The following is a 21,331-nucleotide window of genomic DNA, read 5'->3' on the forward strand; positions in this document are numbered from 1 at the left end:
AAACAGAAATACCAGTGATTTCCTGCGGTGCAGCACGGCTGATGTGCACGCCTCTCTTGCTCTGTGATCTTTAGCCGTTATCTGTGTCACTACAACAGCAACAACCTCTGAGCCTGAAACCTGCACACTGAAAATGACTTGTTACTCTGACCCTAACCTGGCTGTTAGCAAACAAGTTCCTTCACAACACTATTTTGCAGGGGCGCCGTCGCTGCATCCTGGATTTCGTGCCACAGCCAAGAGTGACTGTGATTAGTTTAAAGAAATGCAAACATGGCAGAGCAATTTCTTTCCCCTATATGAGAATTGGTTCAGACTGTTTTCCAGCGCTGGAGATAAACGCTATGACAGACTAATTTCATTGTTGCGGAAGAAGCAACATCCTGATTATCCAGGAGCAAGTAAAACATTTTAGAAATTCAGAAAAATTCATCTTAAAGACGATGAGAGAGCAGAGAAATGTGCTTCTGAGGTGAACATTAGATAAATGACGTGGTACGACTAGAAAAACATCTCTTTATTTTAAGCATTTTGTTTTTTTATTGCAGAATTCCAGAAACTTTGTTAAAACGTCTTTAAAAATGTAAAAAAAAAAAAAAAAAAGAAAGAAAAATGCTGCACAGGTCTAACTGCCACAAATCACATCAAACAGATTGTTTTTACAAAAAGTTTCACAAAGTTTATAGAAAATATTAGTTACACGTCACAAGAATAAGGATCAACAACACGTCTATTCAGCTAATTATCAATACGATCATTGTCACCGTCGTCAGTGGTGATCGCTGACTGATTGTTGTCAGTTTTAACATTTCTACAACACAAACTACAACAACAAGCTTAATATGACACACAGCAACACGTCCCACAGCTAAATATGATTAATCAAAACAAACTGAAACCAAATATCATGCTTGATTTCCTCCGCTGTGAGTTCACGTCAGCAGATTGTCAGCGTGTCTGACGACTGTGAGCGATGTTAATAATGAATGTGGCTTTCATTCAGGATTGATGGGCTCGATTTAACAGTTTTATATCAATCAGATTGCCAGGTTTTTAATTTTCAGTCGCAAATTAGATGCCAGGGGGCCACAAATGTTTCCTAATTAATAAAAAGTTCACCTTCTATTTGACATTGTGATAAACTTCTTGACTTTCTCATTTTGTAAAGAATAAGCTGCCTGGTGCTTCTGTAATAAAGCAGCTGTGCGTGGGCTGTTTCAGATTGTGAACACGCTCCATCATACACCGAACAAACGTTTCCCATCAACCCTCAAAAAACTTGACGAAGAAGGAGCAGACGGAGTTCCAGCCCTCGCTGCAGTAGCTCTGCACCGGGTCCATGTCGTTCACCACTCCGTCCTCGTCAAACCCAGTCCTCTCCTCCATCCTCTTCTTCTCCTCTTCCTCCTCCTCCTCCTTCTTCTTCCTCCTCTCTGCCTTCCCTCCGTCGGAGCTCTTACTGGCCGGCGCTCCTTTCTTCTTCCCTCCTTCCTTGCCTCCCTTCCTGTCCTCCTCTCCGCTGCGCTGGGCGAGCTTCATGTGGGCCTCGGTCGGAGCCTTCTTGCAGGTTTTGGCCTTCAGGACTTTCTCTCCCTCGCAGGCGTTCTGCCTCTTCTTCAGCTTCCCCACCAGCTGCTTCCAGTACTGGCTGGACTTCACCCCGTAGGCCTGGCAAAGGTCTGGTTTACCGGCGTAACGACACCAGTACCTGGAGAAGAAAACAGCAAAAATGGCGACATAACGATTATAATTAGCCAGTAAGGATTCGATCTTCTCTTAAAAGATTTATCACTGTTTATCAGACTTGTCCTGCAGAAAACTTTTAACGACCCAGACGTTGCATCTACAACCTTCACAGGATCAATCAGGCGAGACAGAGCTGTTGGTTCTTCTCTCACCTCTGCGAGTCTCCCAGTGTCTCAGTGCTGCAGTTCACCAGCAGGCTCACCAGGCCTTCACCAGACGTCTGCCAGATGCAGCGATGGCCCTCCTTGGTGCTCAGCTCTCCAGAGCCGGGCACTGAGCGGTTTCTGGGTCTCTTCGCTGGTTGGGCCGACGGCGGGGGCTGGCGGGGTTTGTCGGGTTTTGCCTGACCAGGCTGTCGCTTCGCCTCACTGAGGACGGGGAGGCAGAGGAGGAGGAGGAAGACGAAACTGCACGGCAGGACGCTCATGGTGGCTGAGAAAGGAGAAAGCCGACATTTTAGCCTCTTCTAGCTGGTAGTTTTAGTCATGAGGCACATTTACTGACATTGCAGACAATCCAGCACTGAACTCCTACTGCAGAGGCAGCTGGTTTCCCGATCACATGATCATAGCTGAAGGGTAATTTTCAGGGTGAAGCACATCATTCAAAATCATATAATCATCTTAATGATATAATAAAACCAAAGACAATAACATTACAGGTGCACATACAAGGCAAAGTCACCCTGGTCAGGATTTTATACCTGTGACACAATAATGGTCGTCCAATCCCAACAAGCAATGTCACAACAGCTGATCGACATGTGTAATATGTCCTGCAGCCGTCCTGTCTCAGATTTGCATTGCGGTTCATCTAACTAGTTTCTGTGCAGTGACATTTCTGCATTTTCATGATGTTTTTATGAATAAAGGGTGACTCAAGTGTAGGTCAAGCTCTCAAAACTGTGGATCCTATATTTCCCATAATGCAACATTTTTTATAAGAGCCTACTTGCCTGAGAAATGGCCGTGTCTTTCAAAACCCACGACTGGTTACATCAGCAGGACCAAGACATTTTATGACAACCTTGGACAAGATGTATTTTGGGGTTTTAATTCCACATTTTATTAAATGAAAATGAGTTTCAGGGACTTGTTACATTTTGGGGGCTGCAGGGGTTTTTCATCAGACTTTAGAAAGCTCCCTCAGGGCCACAGCAGGAATTATACAATAAAATTCTCTTTTACATTTTAACTGAACTTTTTCTTTTGCTTCACTTTCTCCAGTGATGTAACTTAACAAAATCCTCACCACGTAACAGGAGGTCAGAGCGATATGTCCACTGCATCGGCTGCAATCTTTAAATAACTCTGAGGGGAGGATTTTTTGGCCCTTTTCCTCGTGAGTAACCCCAGAGAGGCCGGACTGACACAGAGAGGCACGACGAGAGTGTTAAATGTTAAAGAAATGAACAATGGTCACAGAGCGGGGGTGTGAGTCTCCGTCAGAGACTTATTGAAACTCAGCCAAGCGTCAGAAACACTCCCCCAAGAAGAGTCCAGACCGGACGTGTCGCTATCAGACAACAAGCAGGGAGGAGGCGAGGAGGCGAGGATTACAGCTGAACTCACAGATAATGATTTATTTCTCTTTTAGAAAAAGGTTTCTGGACAGGTGACAAAATATGGAGAAAAGTCAAAGAAAGAAATGCAGCCAAAGATAGAGCGTTATTATCTCGTGAGGCCTCGGCCCGCTCAGCCGTCCTCCTGGATCCAGGCCCTTCACAAATATTCAACATAATTTACTCGTATCAGATATTCTGTCACATTTGTAAATCTACTGCATGTCTGTCCGTCCTGGGAGAGGGCTCCCTCCTCTGTGGCTCCTCCTGAGGTTTCATCCTTCAACTTTTTCTCGCTCCACAATAATGAAACTAATCAAGTCAATTTAAATGTCCCCTTGTCTCTTAATTTTGCCCGCAGTCTGTTTTCTCAGCTCAGTTACTGTTTTTTAATTAATTTGTTTGCAGTCTAAGCAATTAAGAGTCCTTATTAATGAAAGAATCCACATTCTGCGTCTCGCCGGGCCCGCGGGTCAGTGTATAAACACCAAACAGATTGCTTTCCCCGAACCAACATACTGACTAACGAGGTGTGAGCGAACAACAGAACAGGTTTGTTCGGTGCCATAATTAATCACATTAATAACATTAAATCAAAAGAACACGGAGCTCCAGAGCTTTGTGCACTTTCTGTTTCATTTGAAGCCAAAGTGTTCCCTGAACAAATCAGTGCCATCTTTGTTCACACTCGGAGCCAAAAGACCGAACAACAAACTGATCGCAGAGGATTTTTTTCTGCTCGTTTTTTCAAAACCATGATGACATTTTCAGCTTTTTCTAATCCGGCGGTGAATATCCCGAAGCTTCAGCTCCCACTGTGCATGATAAAAATGTTTTTCTATCACATGGTGAGTTATTGTGAATTATACCAATGCCACCAGGAATACTCCGTCCTGATTGGCGGAGGAGTGTGTGCTCTGTAACACTGTGTCTACAGCTGCAGCATAACTAAAGCAGCTCAGCAGCATCAGTCCTCGGCTGGCGTCCACGCCAGAGTCCGACCGATGACTGATTTTTGGGGTTGATACTGATATTTCTTACTGAGTTATCTACTGTCCGTTTATAAAGTCATAAAGGTATAAAGTTACTCTACAGCTTTGTAAATTAAAGGTAGACTTCAGATAGTTATGTTTGTTTCTGTCTCTACTTGGTCAGAAAAACACTGTGGTTTCTTATCGATGAAGAAGTCCTGCAGAGGATCCACAGACCGGCTTTTAATCTGATCTCTACAGGAAGCCAAGAGAGATTTCTGTGCATTCGAGAAATATTTGTGTGCATTGAATAATGGAGAGCCGGTGTGGTGGCTTTATTCTGAGCTAGCTGCAGTTCTTTGTCAGGGTTAGTAACGATGCTATCAATGTGTTCATGTAAGTCTGGTGTCTTTATAACATGTACTGGCTTCATCGGTTCACAAGCTTGTGACAAAGACATGTAATGCAGGGAATTTAATGATTATAATCATCCCATGCATCTTTTTCTGCATCATAATGTCTAAAAGAAAAGTTTACGTATCAGCAAACTGATACTTTGACACTGATACATCTGAGAGAGGACGATAATATCGGTCAACTGATATATCGGTCGGGCAAGTTTACACAAGATGTGTTCAGACGAGGTACTGCATGTAGGTCTTCCACATATTGGCAGTAAAATGTAAGAAAATAGTTGTTGGTGGAGACCAAACCGGAGGAACAAGGAGAGAATGAGAAACAATCTTTGATGGGAAAATCATGTCGCTCCGTGTCTGCTGAATGTGTAAATATGTGCGTTGGTGCCAACCTGATAAGTTGGACATTTTTATGATTAACTACCATATTTAATCAAATTGAAGATATCAATCGTATATTTACTCACTTTTTTTAAATCACAAAATATAGAAAAACTTCATGCTGCTTGCATTAAAATGTAAGATGTAGTTATTGTAAACACCAAACAGCAGCTTCATGGATATGACGAGCTCGGTTTACAGGAACTGTAAGAAACTTTCCAGTTTTGAAATCAGGTTTCATCACAGGTGAACTTTATAAATTACATGAACACCAGCCGGCTCCAGAACCTGAACAACACAGTGTCAGCTGAAACTGGGTCTGCATGTTTTTTCCACTCTAAAACACTATACGAGCTAACAGCAACACAAACAGTGCGACCTTATATTCATATCTAACACGTTTTGTAGACTCTTTCCCTTTGAAACCCACAGTCCAGCAGCAACAAACAACTTGATAAAACAATAACCGTGTTATTAATACATGTAAATTACTACAGGTTGTTACACAGAGGAGCTTTAATGTGTTTATCACTTATATAATAATATAGTTGTTGGATAGATCTGGGTAGATTGTGAATATACCTCCGGGAGTCAATAATGTTTGATTTTTAATCTAGAATATCACACCATAACTTTGGTGTGAATCTGCTAAATCTGCAAAATAACTAGTGAAAAATGTTGTTCTGTAGTTAAAGAGTAGGATAATTGCCTGAATTGTAGCGGAGGACAGTAGTATAGTGCATAGTTAATGTGTCTGTAGTCTTTACTATAAAAATATTTTGTGTATAATTAAACTAGGGAATCTGATGTACTGCAGCGTTCAGTCTGGCTCAGTGAATCAGTTCCCAAAGTGCATTTTCTTGCAACAATATTGAGAAACGACAAAACAAGCTGCATCTGTTAAAAGAGGAAAGTCTGCTTATTTCAGTGTTAAACCTTTTTCACTTTAAAAACTTCACATGTATTTAACTTTATATGTGATCGTGTCTATTTTTTTTCCCTCTCAAATTTGAAATGTTTTGAGTCCTGCCTTTAAAAAACATTCAGGATTTCTTTTTACGAGTTTAAGTTCTGACATAAGAAATAAAAAACGACAGATGAAACTGATCTCTTCTGACGGTGCAGGTCACTGCAGCATTTCACCAGGAGATAGCTGGAGATGGAAAAACAAAGACGCACTGCAGCAAAACAAAAATAATCCCCCCTCCAAGCACCCCCGCCCCCCCCGCCACCAATCCACCAAACACACCCCTCATCAATAAGTCATGACAGAAAAACAAAAAAAAAACAATTGTCTCCAACACTCTAATATTTGCTTTGACAGTTGTAGAAGAGGCAGAAATACAGAGCAGTTCAGTGTTGGAGGTTTGTTGTTGAGTTGTGAGCAGAGGCCCGGTGTTCTTACCATGTGACGCTCCACGGCTCTGAGTCGCTGTGAGAATGTGGGGGCCGCCAGCACTCGGATAAAAGAGGGGAGAAGACGAGGATAAAGGAGGAGGAGGAGGAGGTGGAGGAGGTGGAGGGGTTCAGGGAATGAGGAGGACTTTACGGAGAACTGCCCACCCAAAAAAACCGAGGACACCTCCCACATTCAGCCCTCCTGACAAAACCCCCGATGTACGACAATGGACACACTTGCCAAAGGGTTCTCACTGCGACGGTGACGACACCTCCAGGGTTTTCTACGGTAAACAACACAGCTCGTAAACAAAAACTTCTTTAGATATAGACAGTGTAGAAATACTTCAACTGCAGCAGCTCGTTTAGTTCTTATCTCCGTCATCGAGGTTGTTGTTGAAGTGAAAGCACCAAAAACAAAATCAGCATTTAATGGCAGAAAGACGCCGAGATAAAAATTTGGCAGTTAACGTTTCTGTATGTCGACAATACGACTGATGACTGTCATGTTGGCAGGCAGGGATGTTGGTGACAGCTAGTTGAGAAGGCTGCCAAGCCAGAGACCACTGTTCAAGACTGTGTTTAATGTTTTTCATTGAGTGTGAAACCACTGGAGACGTCGTGACAAAACCGCCTGACTTTAAAGAGAAATTGCGACATTTCCAACTGTGTTTGTGGTAATAAATTGGGATATTTTGTGATGAAATGTCGGACTGTGTTTTAAACATTTGTAAATTTGACACCACTGGATATTTTTGACACGACATTGGGACATCTCCAGCCTCTGAAAAGACGTGTGGACATTTCCACGCTGCCACGCCAGAGACCGCTGTTCAAGATGGCGTTTTTTCAACATTCATTCGTTGTGAAACCCCTGGATATTTTTTTTACAAGTTGTCCGGACAATTTCCTGCCGTGTTTGTGTTGACAAAACTAAGATTTCCTGAGCCAAAAGGAGATCTTTCCCGAACCCTTACCTGGTGTTATTTCTGCCTAAACTAACCAGTCACAACAACAAGAAACCTAAACTTGCAACAAAAAGACAAAGTGGTTTTGCACAAATATAAATTGCCAACATTCATTCTGGTGATTTGGTTGTCAAGAGTCATCTGACAGCTGTAAGCAAATAAGCAGTATCACAATAAATAACACCTCTCCGCTCATCAGACACAGTGTTCTTGGTGGTATAAAGTAGTCTGGTGTTTGTTAATAGGAAGCACTCAGTTGTAAATAAGCATCAGGACAAAACAGACATTAAAGATTTAAACCCAGTGAAGCCACTCGAGACTCCAACTCACAGTCAAAGAGCAGACGGAGCAGACAGGAGCGGCTGGTTTCATCTAAACAATGGAAAATGACTGAAGGGACGACAGATAACACGATATCACAGCCCTCATTACACATCACACCTCATACACCGGCGTGCCCCGCTTTAGTCCCGTGTAGGTGAGACTCTCAGCCCAGGAAGTGATGATATAAAATGAAGAAGTGTGCAGAAAACCTAATTTAAGCTTGCTGTTCATTCTCGTCCCTTTCTGCTGTCTGAAACCTCACAGAGCAGCTCGGTGACGAACATCTGCAGGTTTTTCAGGTTCAATCAGTCCCTGGCTTTTTACCATTTTGTGGACAGAAAGCAGAATCTTTTTTTAAAGGATGGTTAATCATGCACACTTGATGTGTTTTTGTTTTATTGTGTGCTGCAAGAAGACCTTCACAGGTTTGTAGAGAAAAGAGGTGAAGACTTCACATAATAGAGGAATGAATGATGGGGCAGAAACACAAATAAGCAGCTGCTGTTTTAAGATGATGATTTATGTTTCCCCGACTGTCTCGATGTAAATTTAAATTTAAAAAAATAAATAAATAAATAAACCTTGTGTTTTCATGATAAACATCTCCTTGCTTTTCTGTGTGAAACAGCTCCGTGTTTTATCCATGCCATTTTTACACACACACTCGAAGCAAAATGTATTTTTTTTCAGACATCTACACTAGTTTATACCGTACATATTATGGCAGTTGTGCAAGCAGCTTAGTACAACCATATTTACGTTAGAAACTGAGGTGAAGTAGTATAAAATCCACAGATTTGGCAGGAGGAGGATGAGTTTGGTTGGGACAGAAAAGCACAGGACCTCACTCAGGAGATACAAGAAGTCATCAGTGAGTTCATTCAACTTATGTAACACAGCCGACCTAAACTTTGCCACACAATGTTTCTTGTACGTTACTGAAGTAGTTTAATTATCTAAACCTCATCAAGTAGTTTTGCTGCTGAAACCCAGAGGTGCGGGGAACAGTGATATATGTTGTTTTGGGAATCACTGGCAACCTATTGAGTTGTTTCTGTATGTTTAAATGACCATATTTGAGTTTAAGTAGCTCCAAGCTACATGTTGAGACGATTCACAGGCTGTGGTAAATGTGGAAACACTCCAGAATCTGTGATGAACTCCTGCTGAGCCTTTACAGCTCAAATCTGCAGCTGGTTTCAAATCAGATAAACAAAAACACTGCAAACTAAAATCTGGTGAGCTCCTCATTTACATGTTTCCCCCCCAAAAAATCAATAATGCATGACCTGTCACATGAACGAGCATCACAACTCAAAGTCACTTTTTCTCTGCTTGTATCGGCCCAAGTCTCTCTCTCTCTCTCTGTATTTATAACAGTTAGTAACTCGTCCCTCTCTGATATGAATGAGGAGAATCTTCTCTGTCCTCCAGGACAAAGACTCGTGCAGAAATCTGGGTCACAGCTTAACCCCCTGCTGACACCATGTCATCGCTGCCCAGCTCCTTCTCATTCAGCTCGGGGCTCGCTGGAGATCCGAGTGCGGCTCTTTTCGCTGCAGACGCTGCCAAAAAATCTGCTTGGCGAGAGAAGGTTGCTCCGAAAAAACCAGCCAACGACTGCAAACGTGTCGTTCCGCCCAGTCCGGGCCAATCAGGAACAAATATGTCACCTTGTTTTCAGCTGCGAGTGCACGTCGCTCTTACGCCAAGCTGCATCAATCTGAACGGCAGAACAAAGCGCGAGAGGATCATTTACTGAAGATTTGTCAGAAGCAGATCAGCGATGTCGGTGTTTGTGTGCGACTCATGGAGAGGAAATAAATGACGTGTGGAGACGAGGGAGACGTTTTTCATCCTCTTTTCAAACGGACTTCTTTGTTTTCGCACCGGGGAAAGTTTCTGCTTCTGCAAACCAGTTTTTATCTTAACTTTACAAGTTTGTACACACTGTAGCAGACAAATAGAAGCCAATACTTTAATTAGTACAATCAAACCCTTTTCACACTGGACAGAAAACCCACTAACATCTCACTAACTAACAAGATAACATCTGGCTTTTGTCCTTTAGTTGGAAAGGGTCATTGCTGCCAGCAGTGATGGAAACATGACACCTGGGAAAAGACACATTTTCGCCTCTTCTCCGGCAAGATGCTACGACGTGCGTTGAAGTTAAGGATGTTGGAGCGTTAATACTCGCAGATTTCATCATTGAAGGGAGACAAAGACTCTCTCAGCAATATCCATGTTACGTTAGCCAGCTAGTTAGCTACTGAGACATCATAACCCTCGGTTTGAAGTGTCTGTTAGGAGGGCCATGTAACATTAACACTTCATCCTTTATCCCAGAAGAATCAGGACATCCTACCCCTAAAAGTGAACATGCAAAATGGACAGGTAGGCTACATGGTACGGGGAGGGGGGTATTGATATTGGGATAGAGGGGTAGAGCCTGGTTATGGTGTAAAAACTGACCAGTTAAGAGGAATTCAAACACTTCGGCTTTTACTGAAAGCATCAGTATTTGTTTTTAGGAAATATTCTCATCCCATCTTTGTGTCGACCAGATGAATCTCCCGTATGTCCTTGGTCGCCACCAGCTTCATCAAATATCCAGCTGTTTAGCTGCTAAACGTGTCTGTCCAGTTTTGCAGACCTGTACCCTCCCCACGCTGACAAAGCTCAATCCTGGAACCAACCCAGACCTGAACAGAGCCCTTGTTATGACGAGCGACCATGAGCAACCCAAACCAGAATAAAGGCAAAGATTCTTTATGGGTGCAGAGCAGCTCCTGGAAAAGAAATAAACTGTTAAAAATACAGACAGAACAACGTATTGATGCGTGCAAGCTGTACAGCCAGTGTTGTCGAGATCACGTTCACTTGTGTTTCCACTAACTCACTGAATGTATTGTGGTATAAGTCTGAGTGACTGTGTGTGTTTGCCAAATGTCACAATTCACTGGAGAGCAGATATGCAGCTGGGACTCTGTTGCCTCCTACTGGTGGTTTCTAGAAACAAACACAGTGAAGAGAGCTGAGAGGAAGAAGAGGACACACTTCAGCTCTTCATCTGAAAGGTTAACAGTCTGATGTGCACAAACTCAACTAACATGTAGAACAAGAACAAACATACCAAAGCTTTCAAACCACATTTAATATTTTTTGCAAACTTCTACACATTTATTCATGCCGCAAAACGAGTTAAATATTCAAAATTCCAGTCTTCTCAGTATATCTTTGTGTCCCTGTGTTGAAATTCAACCTCTGCATCTGACAGATCTTATATATTTTAGCAGGGATAGAAGTTATTCTTAATATATCAGTAATGTGCAGATATTCTTAACATCACGCAGATTCAGGCTCGATTTCAACTCCTACTTCTCAACACATTTCCTCAACTGGAGAGTAAAAATGTCTCCTGTAGGACCGAAAACGGTGTCTGCAGGGTCACTATCTCATGTCCCAGTGTGTGTGTGTGTGTGTGTGTGTGTGTGTGTGAGCTGGTGATCGGAGTCCTTGAAAGCAAACAGAGGCGTTTTTCAACGGTCGTTGAGAGGCGGCCGCAATCAGCGCTCCATCGGCACTGTCACCTCCTCTGCCGTGATTACTGCAGTGATTATGACACCTCGAGTGTGTGTGTGTGTGTGTGTGTGTGTGTGTGTGTGTGTGTGTGAGTGTGTGTGTCTGAGAGAGACAAAAGGGCGGTAGATAGAGGGTGAAATTGAAGGAGAATGGGATGAGAGAGTGAAAAAAAAATAGCTGGATGTCATTGAAAAGCCATTAAAAGCTGAGAGAGTTGTTCTCTGTTGGCATGTTTAAAGGACGTCACATGTCTGAGCTGGAATGAGGATCGTTGAGCTGGAGATGTTTGAATTCATTACAAGCCTCTCGTCTGTGTTTTATTTTCATACGCAGCTATTCTGTTTCAGTAATTCAGTCATTTTTTGTCATGCAGTGCCAGTAAGTGCAGGAAGTGGCATGAGGTTTATGCGGAGCAGTGAGAGCTGGAGGCGAAAACCAACAGAATGACAGGAATACATGTTGGTAATGAACATTTCTACAAGTCACAGATATGCTGAAACATTTCTTTGGTTTCAATTTTCCTTTTTTTTTTGTTGGGACGACACTTTGCTCTTTGTCTGGTTGGGTTTAGGCACAAAAACCAGCTGGTTTTCAACTCCATCACTCCACACGGTACAATCATCACTCCAACAAACTTTATTTATTTATTATCCTCAAATCAAATGTGATTCAAAGCTCTTTACAGGTGATTGATTGGATTTAGACTAATTATTAATCCATTACCACACTTTTTTAACCACTTTGGGACAGGTAACAGTCATAGTCCTGGTCAGTGTTGCTGTAAATCACCTCTGTAGTGTATCCCCCCATTGTCAAACTGACCTCAGTTGGTTTCAGAGGCTGTGTTCAGTCCCCCTGTTCACTCTCGGGTCTGTGGTAACTCCCCCCTGTGATCCAAAGTCTTGGTCCAGGTGAACTCTCGGGCCACTGGCTCCATGGTTAACTGAGCCATGAGCTGATTAGCCAAAGATAGCTAGCACCTAGCAGCAGTTGCTGGTTACTCTGGATGATAGGCTGGCCCGTATCTTACCTAGCTACCTTTTAAATTCTGGCTATATTCTACAGATTGCACCTTTTTAAAATAATTACCTCATTCAGGACCTTTGTCATTAAGGTTTAAAGGTCTCTCGTGTGAAAATCCACCCCGACCTCCTCCCGTTGATCTACAACATCACATGAATTCCTCTTTTGCTAGCATCAGAAACGTACGTAAAGAGATGTTTTGGGCCATGTTTTGCTGAAACGACCGATGTTACCACTGTTTGGGTGGAAGTTCTTATCTGTGAGATCATCACATGCAGGAAAACATACGTAACAGACCTCCTGTTAGTCAGCTGTAAATGATGCTTCTTCAACAAACAGAATTAAATCGTGTGGACAGCATGTAGATGTGGAGGATGCAGACGAACACGGGGTTTAAATGCAGGGCGATGACCTGTTGATTTATTGTCTGGACGGAGCTCTGGTGCAGACGGCATTTTAACACCAGCTGTTTAAAGAGCTCTAAATGTAAATGGAAAGAAAGGCAGAGAGAGTTGATGTGTGTGGGTGTCGAGATGGAAAGAAGGAGGAGGAGAGAGCCTGTTCTCGTTAATACTAACCCCTGGTGCTACTTGATCGAGAGATAATTGTAGCGTTTTGAAATATTACCACTGCTGAGATTGTTTGTTATTAGTGGAGAGCTCAGAAATAGAAACGGACTGGGAGTTATTTTACTACCAGATAGGGAGAAATGTTCAGAGTGATGATGTTATCTGCACCAGCAAGAGTATTAAATATTATATTTCTCAGTCATTTCAGAGATTTAAAATCCTGAGGGACATTTAAAGATCATATTTTTAATTTAGAGAAGACAAAATAGTACTTTTTTTTTTTTTAAATCCATCTGTTTTCAGGATTTGAACATTTCAATCAAGGGCAGCTGGTGAGTGCAGTAAAGACGAGGCTCCACGAGAGGCAGTTCGAGCCTGGAGGTCTTCCTCAGAGGAGGTCAAGGCTCCGCTCACATGTTCGCTAAATCAACAGCGGCGATTTGTCCTATTGTTCACTTCCATTGTATGCAGGCGAAGTGCTAAAAGAGACAATCACATCTGATTTTCATTCATCATTCGCCTGCATTCATGTCTGTGTGACCGTAGCCTAACCCGCAGTCAATGTGAAACCTGAACTGTAATGATAGACCTACTGAAACACACAGTGACCTGCAGGCAGCTCGATAATCCAAACATTATATATCTTTATCAAATGAAATAAGAAAGTTATTTTTTGTAGCTGACCAGTTTCAGAAGCCTTTTTTATTTCATATCAACGTTTTCATTCATCGTCTTGTCCTATATATATTATTATTATTATATCAATATATATAGATGATAATATATATATATAGATTATATATAGATTATATAGAGAGCAGGTCAGCAGTACTTATTTGACATTTATGTTTTAATTGATATGGAATAGAGTTTTATAATAATAATAATAACAAATTATTTCTGAATATTGCTGTGAAACTTCTCCATGTACCTTCACAGAATTCAAGGCTTTGACTTCTGAATAAAATATAATTAATTTTTTTATTGTCTCTGTCTTCTTTGCTTACAAAAGTGAGGTTGAGTCATCAAATTCAGTAATTTAAAGCTCCTCAGTTTAAATCACGTTGGTTAAGGTTGATTGATGAATTTGTAAGAAAGTTGATTTTTGAGTCTCATTCTCAACTCGATGCTTTGGGATCCTGCTCTTACTGCACCTCGCTGGGCGAGCTTTTTGCTACTTGCATCTTGCTTTGTACTGTTTAAACCACAATCAGTAGACAGTATATAGTAATTATGAGACGAATGTTGCCTCAGGTTGCATCATCTTCTGTGTTAAGTGTGTTAGAATCGCCTCCAAACATATAAAATACCTGATCAGGCTCCACTGGAGGAGCTCGCCACAGACAGACACACAGACAGAAACCTTTTCATCCTGTGCTCTTTGTAATAATACGTGTTGGAGTTGAAGTGTGATGCGAGTGTGCTTGTTAACACACAGACGTGTGTGTGTGGCAGATGTTCTGCAGTTCTGCAGCTACAGTCGTGACATTTAGTTTTCTGTCCTGTTCCCCGACGGACGGACAGACAACGTGAACACACGGTGACCTTCATGTCGTACAGAAACTCATTCCCTCTCTGCAGATCGACTGAGTAAAAGGACAGGGTGAAGACACAGATGTGGAAAAAGGTTTCACTCAGGGACAACAACAGATGAGCCTCACATATCTATATCTTCAGTAGACAGTACTGGTGTGATATAAAGCAGTTTATCGTCTGCGTCTGCTTTATATTCATCTGCATACTCTCATTGATGATTGGTGTTTGAAGGGATTCATTTCTGGACCCTGCCTGATGGCGTCAGGTGACTTGGGGCAGCAGAGCGTGACGAGGTGCAGCTCTGATGTGAAAACTCTCGGGTGTGTTTGTGTTTACTATGATGGATGTCATGGTGTGGGCTGTACGAGGACAACAGAGGCATTCATCTCCTGACTGTGAGCAGAAAGACAAGCCAAAGCTCTCCGAAGCTCCTTTATAAACCTGTAAACTGGTTCATGAACATGGAGCTTCATCAAGTGAATTCAACTAATTAGCTAACTTCAACTATATCTCAGGCTAATTGTTTTATTCATGCTCTATTCTATTGACACCAATTGACAATTAAGTGCATTTCAATAAAGTAGTTGAGTTTTTGAGGCATGAAAAACAATTAGGCCTATTTTACTGAAACAGACGTGTCTGAGTGGACTCCCCCCTAATTAAAGCAGCTTCACGTTCACATCAGCCGCCTGCTGCAGCAGGTGGTGGAGGAGAAGTTTGGTGGTGGTGCTACTGGATATTTTTAAGGACACCTGGAGACAAACTAGGGTGTTTTTAAGGAGAGCTGTGGACGTATCCAGCTGTGTTGTTGGACCATCTCCATCCATGATTGTTTTGACAAAAACAGATATTAAGATGCTTTCCTAACCAAGTGGTGTTTGTGCCTAAACCTCACCAGAGCATAAGCAAAGCATTGTGACAAGCAACATAAAGAAACGTTCAGTTTTAACATATCTGTGGTTTTTGCAGAAGCGTACATTTATTCTGGTGATTGGGTTGCTGTTGTAGTCTTAATTACACCTGGCCAGGGTCTTTTTACCTAAAGATGACGCTTAAATAAAGTGTGACCATGAATCTCTGTGCCAAATGTCACATCAATCCATGTTATAATAGTCGAGGTGTGTCAGTCTGGACCAGAGCGGTGGACAGACTGACATTTGGACTGACGCTGCCTGCATGGCTAACAATTAAACATGACACAAAGCCCGACACCCGGGAGAGAGGTAACCTTTTTCCCCACTTTTCCCTCCTTACAGAGTCGGTGCACACTCTCGTTAAGAGACGCTCTGTTCTCGGTTGTTAGATTTTAATTGATCACTTGTTGTAGGAGGAGGGACCACGCTGACACCAGAAGCTTGGATAAACGATGCAAATCAACAGAATCTCAATCATGGGTTGTGTCTCAGTGTCTTTCACCCTGAGGGTGATTTGTTAAAAACCTTTTTTGTCGTGTCCTTACCTGACTTGAATCTGATTCTCTGCTCTCGTATCACACATCGTCTCCTGGCTTTGCAGACCTCAACCTGTCCACAATTTGTTCCCCACACCTGACCTGTCATCTGCTCACACACCTGCTCTCAGGAGATCATTAGTCTAAGGGTATATATATGTATGTATACATATATATATATATATATATATATATAGGTCAGCCTGTCATTTGCCACACTCCTGTAGATCTGTTCAGCCTTTTCCCTGCTTTCTGCTTGTATCTGTCTTCTTTTGTAACCTGCTGCAATATTTCTGATGTCTGTTATCTGATCATTTACCAGGTCGATAATGTGATGGTTTGGCGTATGTGCTTGGTTAAGTCTGGGAAAAAGCTTACGGTCAAACTGCACGACCGACCGATCCATCCACCACCCAACACTCGCTTAACGTTTCAAGAATCTTCTTCAGTTTCTTCTACAGGTTTAAAATATGACTAAAAACACTCCGAACACACGAACACTCGTCTCTCTCGGTCGCAGACACCAGAACAGAAACGCTGTGATGATGCACTCTCAGTCTGAGCAGCTGAACCTGCAGGAGACACCTGTGGGGTTCAGGCGGGTCGTCCTCTCTGTGGGTCGGGGCGCCTCCACCCTGTTTCAACTCCACCACTGAGTGAAGATGAAAGGAGCGAGCAGAGAGAGAAATACTGAACCAAACACGAGAAGAAGAAAACCCAGAACCTCGTCTCTAATTTAAGTTTTTACTTATCATCAAGTATTTCTAAGATGTAGGTGTTTAAGTCCACATTTCTGTTCTGGGAAAGTATTAGTGCATATTTATTTAGATCTTTCTTTTAAAACACAAAATATAGGAAAACTAAATTCAACTGGAAGCTTCACGGTGACATTATCTTCTTTAAAGGCCGCAAAAAAACAAATGTTTTAGTTTATCTTAGACTTAGTTGCTATTCTTTTTACACAGGGGTTTGTTCATACGTATAGCATTCATAACCTGATTTCTAGAACATTTTATTCCTAATAGTATAACGAAAAATGCACTTTTTTAATGGTTGCTGACACTGGTGGACTTAAAACATAACATCTCAGAAAACTTAAGAAGATATCTTAATGTGATGAACTGGGGAAGTTAAAAACAGAATTTATTATCTCAGTCGCTTCATTCCTGGGTGGCTGATGTAGACGTGACACTTGTGAGAATAACTGCAGGTAAAAAAAATCTTCTCTCAAATAATTTATTGTGCTTTAAAAACCTAACTGATGACATGACTGATTCTTGGCCTACTTTTCCCTCAGAGGTCAGTAAGGAAGCATGAAGTATTAACCAGCTTATGAGCTGTTACTGTTCTCTTGCAACATATTAAAAAAACTCTGCTTTCACACTAATTCCTTATTAATGATTTTAATTTACTCACTTCTAATCCCAGAAACAATAAAAGGCGAGTGGTGAGACGATGGGGCCGCCGAGAGCTTTCTGCACCGCAGCCTCGGTGCCAAATGCTTTTGTTGTGCACCAAATCTTTATTAACGCCCTCGACCGTCCTTTGCAGAAGAAACTATCAACCTTGTTGCAAACTTAAAGCATTTTAGCCCAATAACTACACATCACGTGTACCAGGGGGCTTCAACTCAGCGACACACTACCACAAAAAAACACTGTTGATTCACATACGCAATTTCTCCAGTGGTTCCTGAGGTGGAGGGGATTGATCGATAAGTTATAAAGCGATTCATTGAGGCTCATGAGAATGTTTGTGGGATAATAATACAGATAACTGGACAATATGTTCAAGTCTTACTAGCTTAACTAGCTACTAGACTAGCTCGCCATTATGCTTGAGGAATCATGGGTAGACTATCACTGATATTGTGTAAATTAAATGTTTGGGGGAGGTTTTGCTAAATTCATGTTTGCTAATAACACATTGGATTCATGCTAATGTGACTTTACATTTACCTTTCGGAAAAAATAAAAACATATCAAACAATAATTTGGCAACTTGTCGTTTCATTTAATTCCAGGAAAAATGTGAAAATTGGTTTAGTTGTGACATTAGTTTTGATATTCTTTTCAAAACAGGTCATCTTTCAGTCAGCTAACATTCAGACATCTTTATTTTGGGGGGGAAATTTACCATTATTGACTGTTCCAACACATCAGAATTGAAAAATTGCACTCTCTGAAAAAATTGACAAACTCTGCTGAAAGAAAACTGGATCAAGAAGCAAAGAAACGTGCAGAGAATAATATATTCAGACAAACAGGTTGCTGCAGCAATCATTGCATTGTTTAAACCTTCAGGGGAAAAGAAGCAGATGCCATATTTTAAATGTTTGTAAATCAGGTTTAATGTCAGAAAAACCTCTTTCCTGTTCCTTAAAATCATCATTTCATGTCCAACCTCACTGTGTCACCTACGTCTAACAACTACATCTGCTTCAGTTTAAATAAGTGCAAATAAACAGCAGTCCAACAGTCACATAGGAAAAGTTCTATGACGTGTGATTTTGCAGCCCAGGTGCCAGAATAAAGTGTTTAGAAAACATTTCTGCAAACCACTGAAACATTCAAATTTGAACATGTCAAAGACCACGTACCGTACTGACATTCATAATGCGTCATCACGTTCACAGTCGAGGTTTGTTACATGACTCGGGATGATGGTGGAGACTTTCCTGCCGTGTTTGTGGCGACAGAAACAGGTACTTTAAAGTCAAACCAAGATGTTTTTCTAACCCTAACCAAGTGGTGTTTGTGCATGAACCTAACCAGAGCGTCGAAAACAACCTAAAAGAACGTGAAGTTACGACATGAAGATGTTGTAACTAATGTCGTTTTGCAGAAATGTGCGTTGCCAATGTTTATCTTGGCGATTGGGTCGGATATACTGGCATTTCATCTGAAGCTTTGCTGTACAGTCGAGTCTCTCATGTGTTTCTCCAGATTTTAAAAAGCAGCTTGGTTATGAAGTCCTCCATTATTTCAAATTAATTGAAACATTTCGGAGGACAAGTTTGATTACAGTTAGGTCGAAGTTTCATGTTTTTATTTTGAAGACAACACGGCCCAACTTCCTGTTTTGGCTGTCTGTCCTATCCATCCTGGTGGACTTGTCCTGGTATTACGGCGTCACGCTCAAGCCGCGCCACTGAGGTGAACGGCGTGATCGTTTCCAAGGAGATTTCTGGGTCGTCCTCGAGCTGGACGGTAGCGGGAAGCAGCAGCAGTCTGTTGTGGCTCTGGGAGGCGTTGGAGATGATCGACTCCTCGTCAAACTGAGCGCTCATGTCCTCCAGGCGGTCGGACCCGATGTTAATGGAGCGAGGGTGTTGCTGCGGCTGTGCGGGGACCAGCGCCTCCTTGTGGAGCGTCGTGTCGTGGTGGTAAGAGACGAGCTCGTCGCTGAAGTTCACAGCTTCCACCGTGTTGTTTGTGCAGATTTGGTTGCAACCCAGAATGGTGGCGAAGGCCCGCCGGAATTCTGCGTTGAAGGCGTAAATGACCGGGTTGAGGGAGGAGTTGGCCCAGCCGAACCAGACGAAGACGGTGAAGGTGGTGTCGCTGACGCAGGGCGGGTCGCAGAACGGCACCGTGCAGTTGAGGACGAAGAACGGCAGCCAGCAGCAGACGAACACCCCCATGATGATGGAGAGGGTCTTCAGGACTTTGGTCTCCTTCTTAAACGACGACTTCAACGAGGTTTCATCATTGGATCTGTGCTGCTGGTGCTGGTTCCGGTTCACACCGTGGCCTTGATTCTGTGCTTGCTCCGCTGCCCTCTCCAAGGACGCGATCCGACGGATCTGGGTCTGAGCGATCCTGTAGATCCGGGTGTAGGTGGCGATCATGATCACCACCGGGATGTAGAAGCTGATGAAGGAGGAGGAGATGGCGTAGGTTCTGTTCAGGTTGGCGACACAGCTCCTGGTGTCGGCGCTGGCGTTGAGGTTGCTGCTGTTCGTGAAGTTAAGCGCCACCACCTCCTCCACCACCTCCTCTTCCTGCTCCTCCCCGGCCTGGTGCCAGTTGAGCTGCACCGGGATGAAGGAGATCAGGATGGAAAGCGTCCACGCCACCCCGATCATGACAAACGCCACCCGGTGAGTCATCTTCCGCTCGTACTTGAACGGGCTGGCGATGGCCCAGTAGCGGTCCACGCTGATTATGCACAGGTTCAAGATGGAGGCGGTGGAGCACATGATGTCGAAGGCGATCCAGACCCCGCAAAACCGCCCGAACAGCCACGTGCCTGTCACCTCGGTGATGGCCTCCCAGGGCATCACCAGCACCGCCACGAACAGGTCGGACACGGCCAGAGAGATGACGAAGAAGTTGGTGACTTTGGAGCGCAGGTGGCGGAACCTGATGACCGCGGCGCACACCAGCGTGTTCCCGAGCAGCGTGGACACGATGAGCAGGAAGAGGACGCAGCCGACGAGGACGCGCAGCCCGCCGCTGCCTCCACCGCCGCCGCCGCCGTCCTCCTCCTCCTCCTCGTCCTCCTCCTCCTCTCCGCTCGTCCCGTCCAGCTCCGACAGAACTTGGGTGAAATTACTCCAGGTCGTGTAGTTTTCCATATTTTCCACAGAGAGAGTGATTAAACCCTGCTGCTCCTCTTCTCCTCCTCACAAACCATCCTGAAGAAAAAGGAGACTGGAGATCCTCACAGAAGAAAAATCAAAACCCAGAGAGCGCAGCGCGAGTTAATCCTCCGAAATAAAGATAAAACGATATAAATGCGATATTAAATTAAAAGCGGTGGTGTGAATAAATCCTGTCCCAGTTCAGTGTCTCCACAGGGGGGTTGGAAAAGGTCTCTGTCCCGGTCTCCTGTCCCAGCGTGACTCATAGCGGACTCACCTCTCTCGCTGTGACGCGCTCACACTCTCGGTCAGGTGGAAGCCGCTGCAGGGCTCGTTACCTCCTCGGCACAGGTAATAGATTACTGTCGTGCAAGTCAGCGAGGAGCGCAATCAGCAAAACGGCTTCAAATGATGAGTCCGTGTCTGACTGATCAGTCTGAGATGATGTTAAATCGGGACTCATGTCCGAGGAGGAAAACTTGGTGTGTGCGTAATTTGCGCGCAGCTGCTTTTGTGCGTTTCTTGCATTAAGAGGAAGATTCATATGTTAGTGAGGATATTTGTTCATGTGTAGATGTGATCATAATGTCAGGAGGTTTGTGTTCAGTGACATCAGGCCACTAACAGATATGTGTCAGGATCTGCAGGATAAACAGACAGACAGAAAGAAAGAAAAGTGTCATGTATCGTCATCAGCAGCTGTCTGGAAGAGATAGACATCCTTCTTTAAATCTTCATTATGACACTCTGTCCTCTGTGCTGCTGGGATTTAATCCAATTTTACACAACAAATAGACTAGAATCACAATAAGATGATG

At 43.1% G+C, this 21,331-nt stretch overlaps 2 protein-coding genes across 2 annotated transcripts; both read right to left on the bottom strand.

Moving 5' to 3' along the window:
- Positions 1 to 1,263: 1,263 nt before the first annotated feature.
- Positions 1,264 to 2,173, bottom strand: fgfbp3 (fibroblast growth factor binding protein 3). Its single transcript, XM_073481294.1, has 2 exons — positions 1,899 to 2,173; positions 1,264 to 1,708 (listed from the first exon to the last, which is right to left on the bottom strand). Exons 1-2 carry the CDS (start codon positions 2,171 to 2,173, stop codon positions 1,264 to 1,266), a joined length of 720 nt encoding a protein of 239 aa, XP_073337395.1.
- Positions 2,174 to 19,022: 16,849 nt separating this feature from the next.
- LOC141009614 (D(1)-like dopamine receptor) lies at positions 19,023 to 20,507 on the bottom strand. Its single transcript, XM_073482291.1, has one exon. The coding sequence runs from the start codon at positions 20,505 to 20,507 to the stop codon at positions 19,023 to 19,025; it is 1,485 nt and encodes a 494-aa protein (XP_073338392.1).
- Between the last annotated feature and the right edge of the window lie 824 nt (positions 20,508 to 21,331).

Source organism: Pagrus major, chromosome 15 (genome assembly GCF_040436345.1).
Source record: "Pagrus major chromosome 15, Pma_NU_1.0".
NCBI lineage: Eukaryota > Metazoa > Chordata > Actinopteri > Spariformes > Sparidae > Pagrus > Pagrus major.

Coding starts and splice junctions, on each gene's coding strand:
- fgfbp3 (XM_073481294.1), bottom strand. CDS start 2,173: ATGAGCGTCCTGCCGTGCAGTTTCGTCTTCCTCCTCCTCCTCTGCCTC. Junction 1,709..1,898: donor ACACTGGGAGACTCGCAGAG/GTGAGAGAAGAA, acceptor TTTCTTCTCCAG/GTACTGGTGTCGTTACGCCG.
- LOC141009614 (XM_073482291.1), bottom strand. CDS start 20,507: ATGGAAAACTACACGACCTGGAGTAATTTCACCCAAGTTCTGTCGGAG.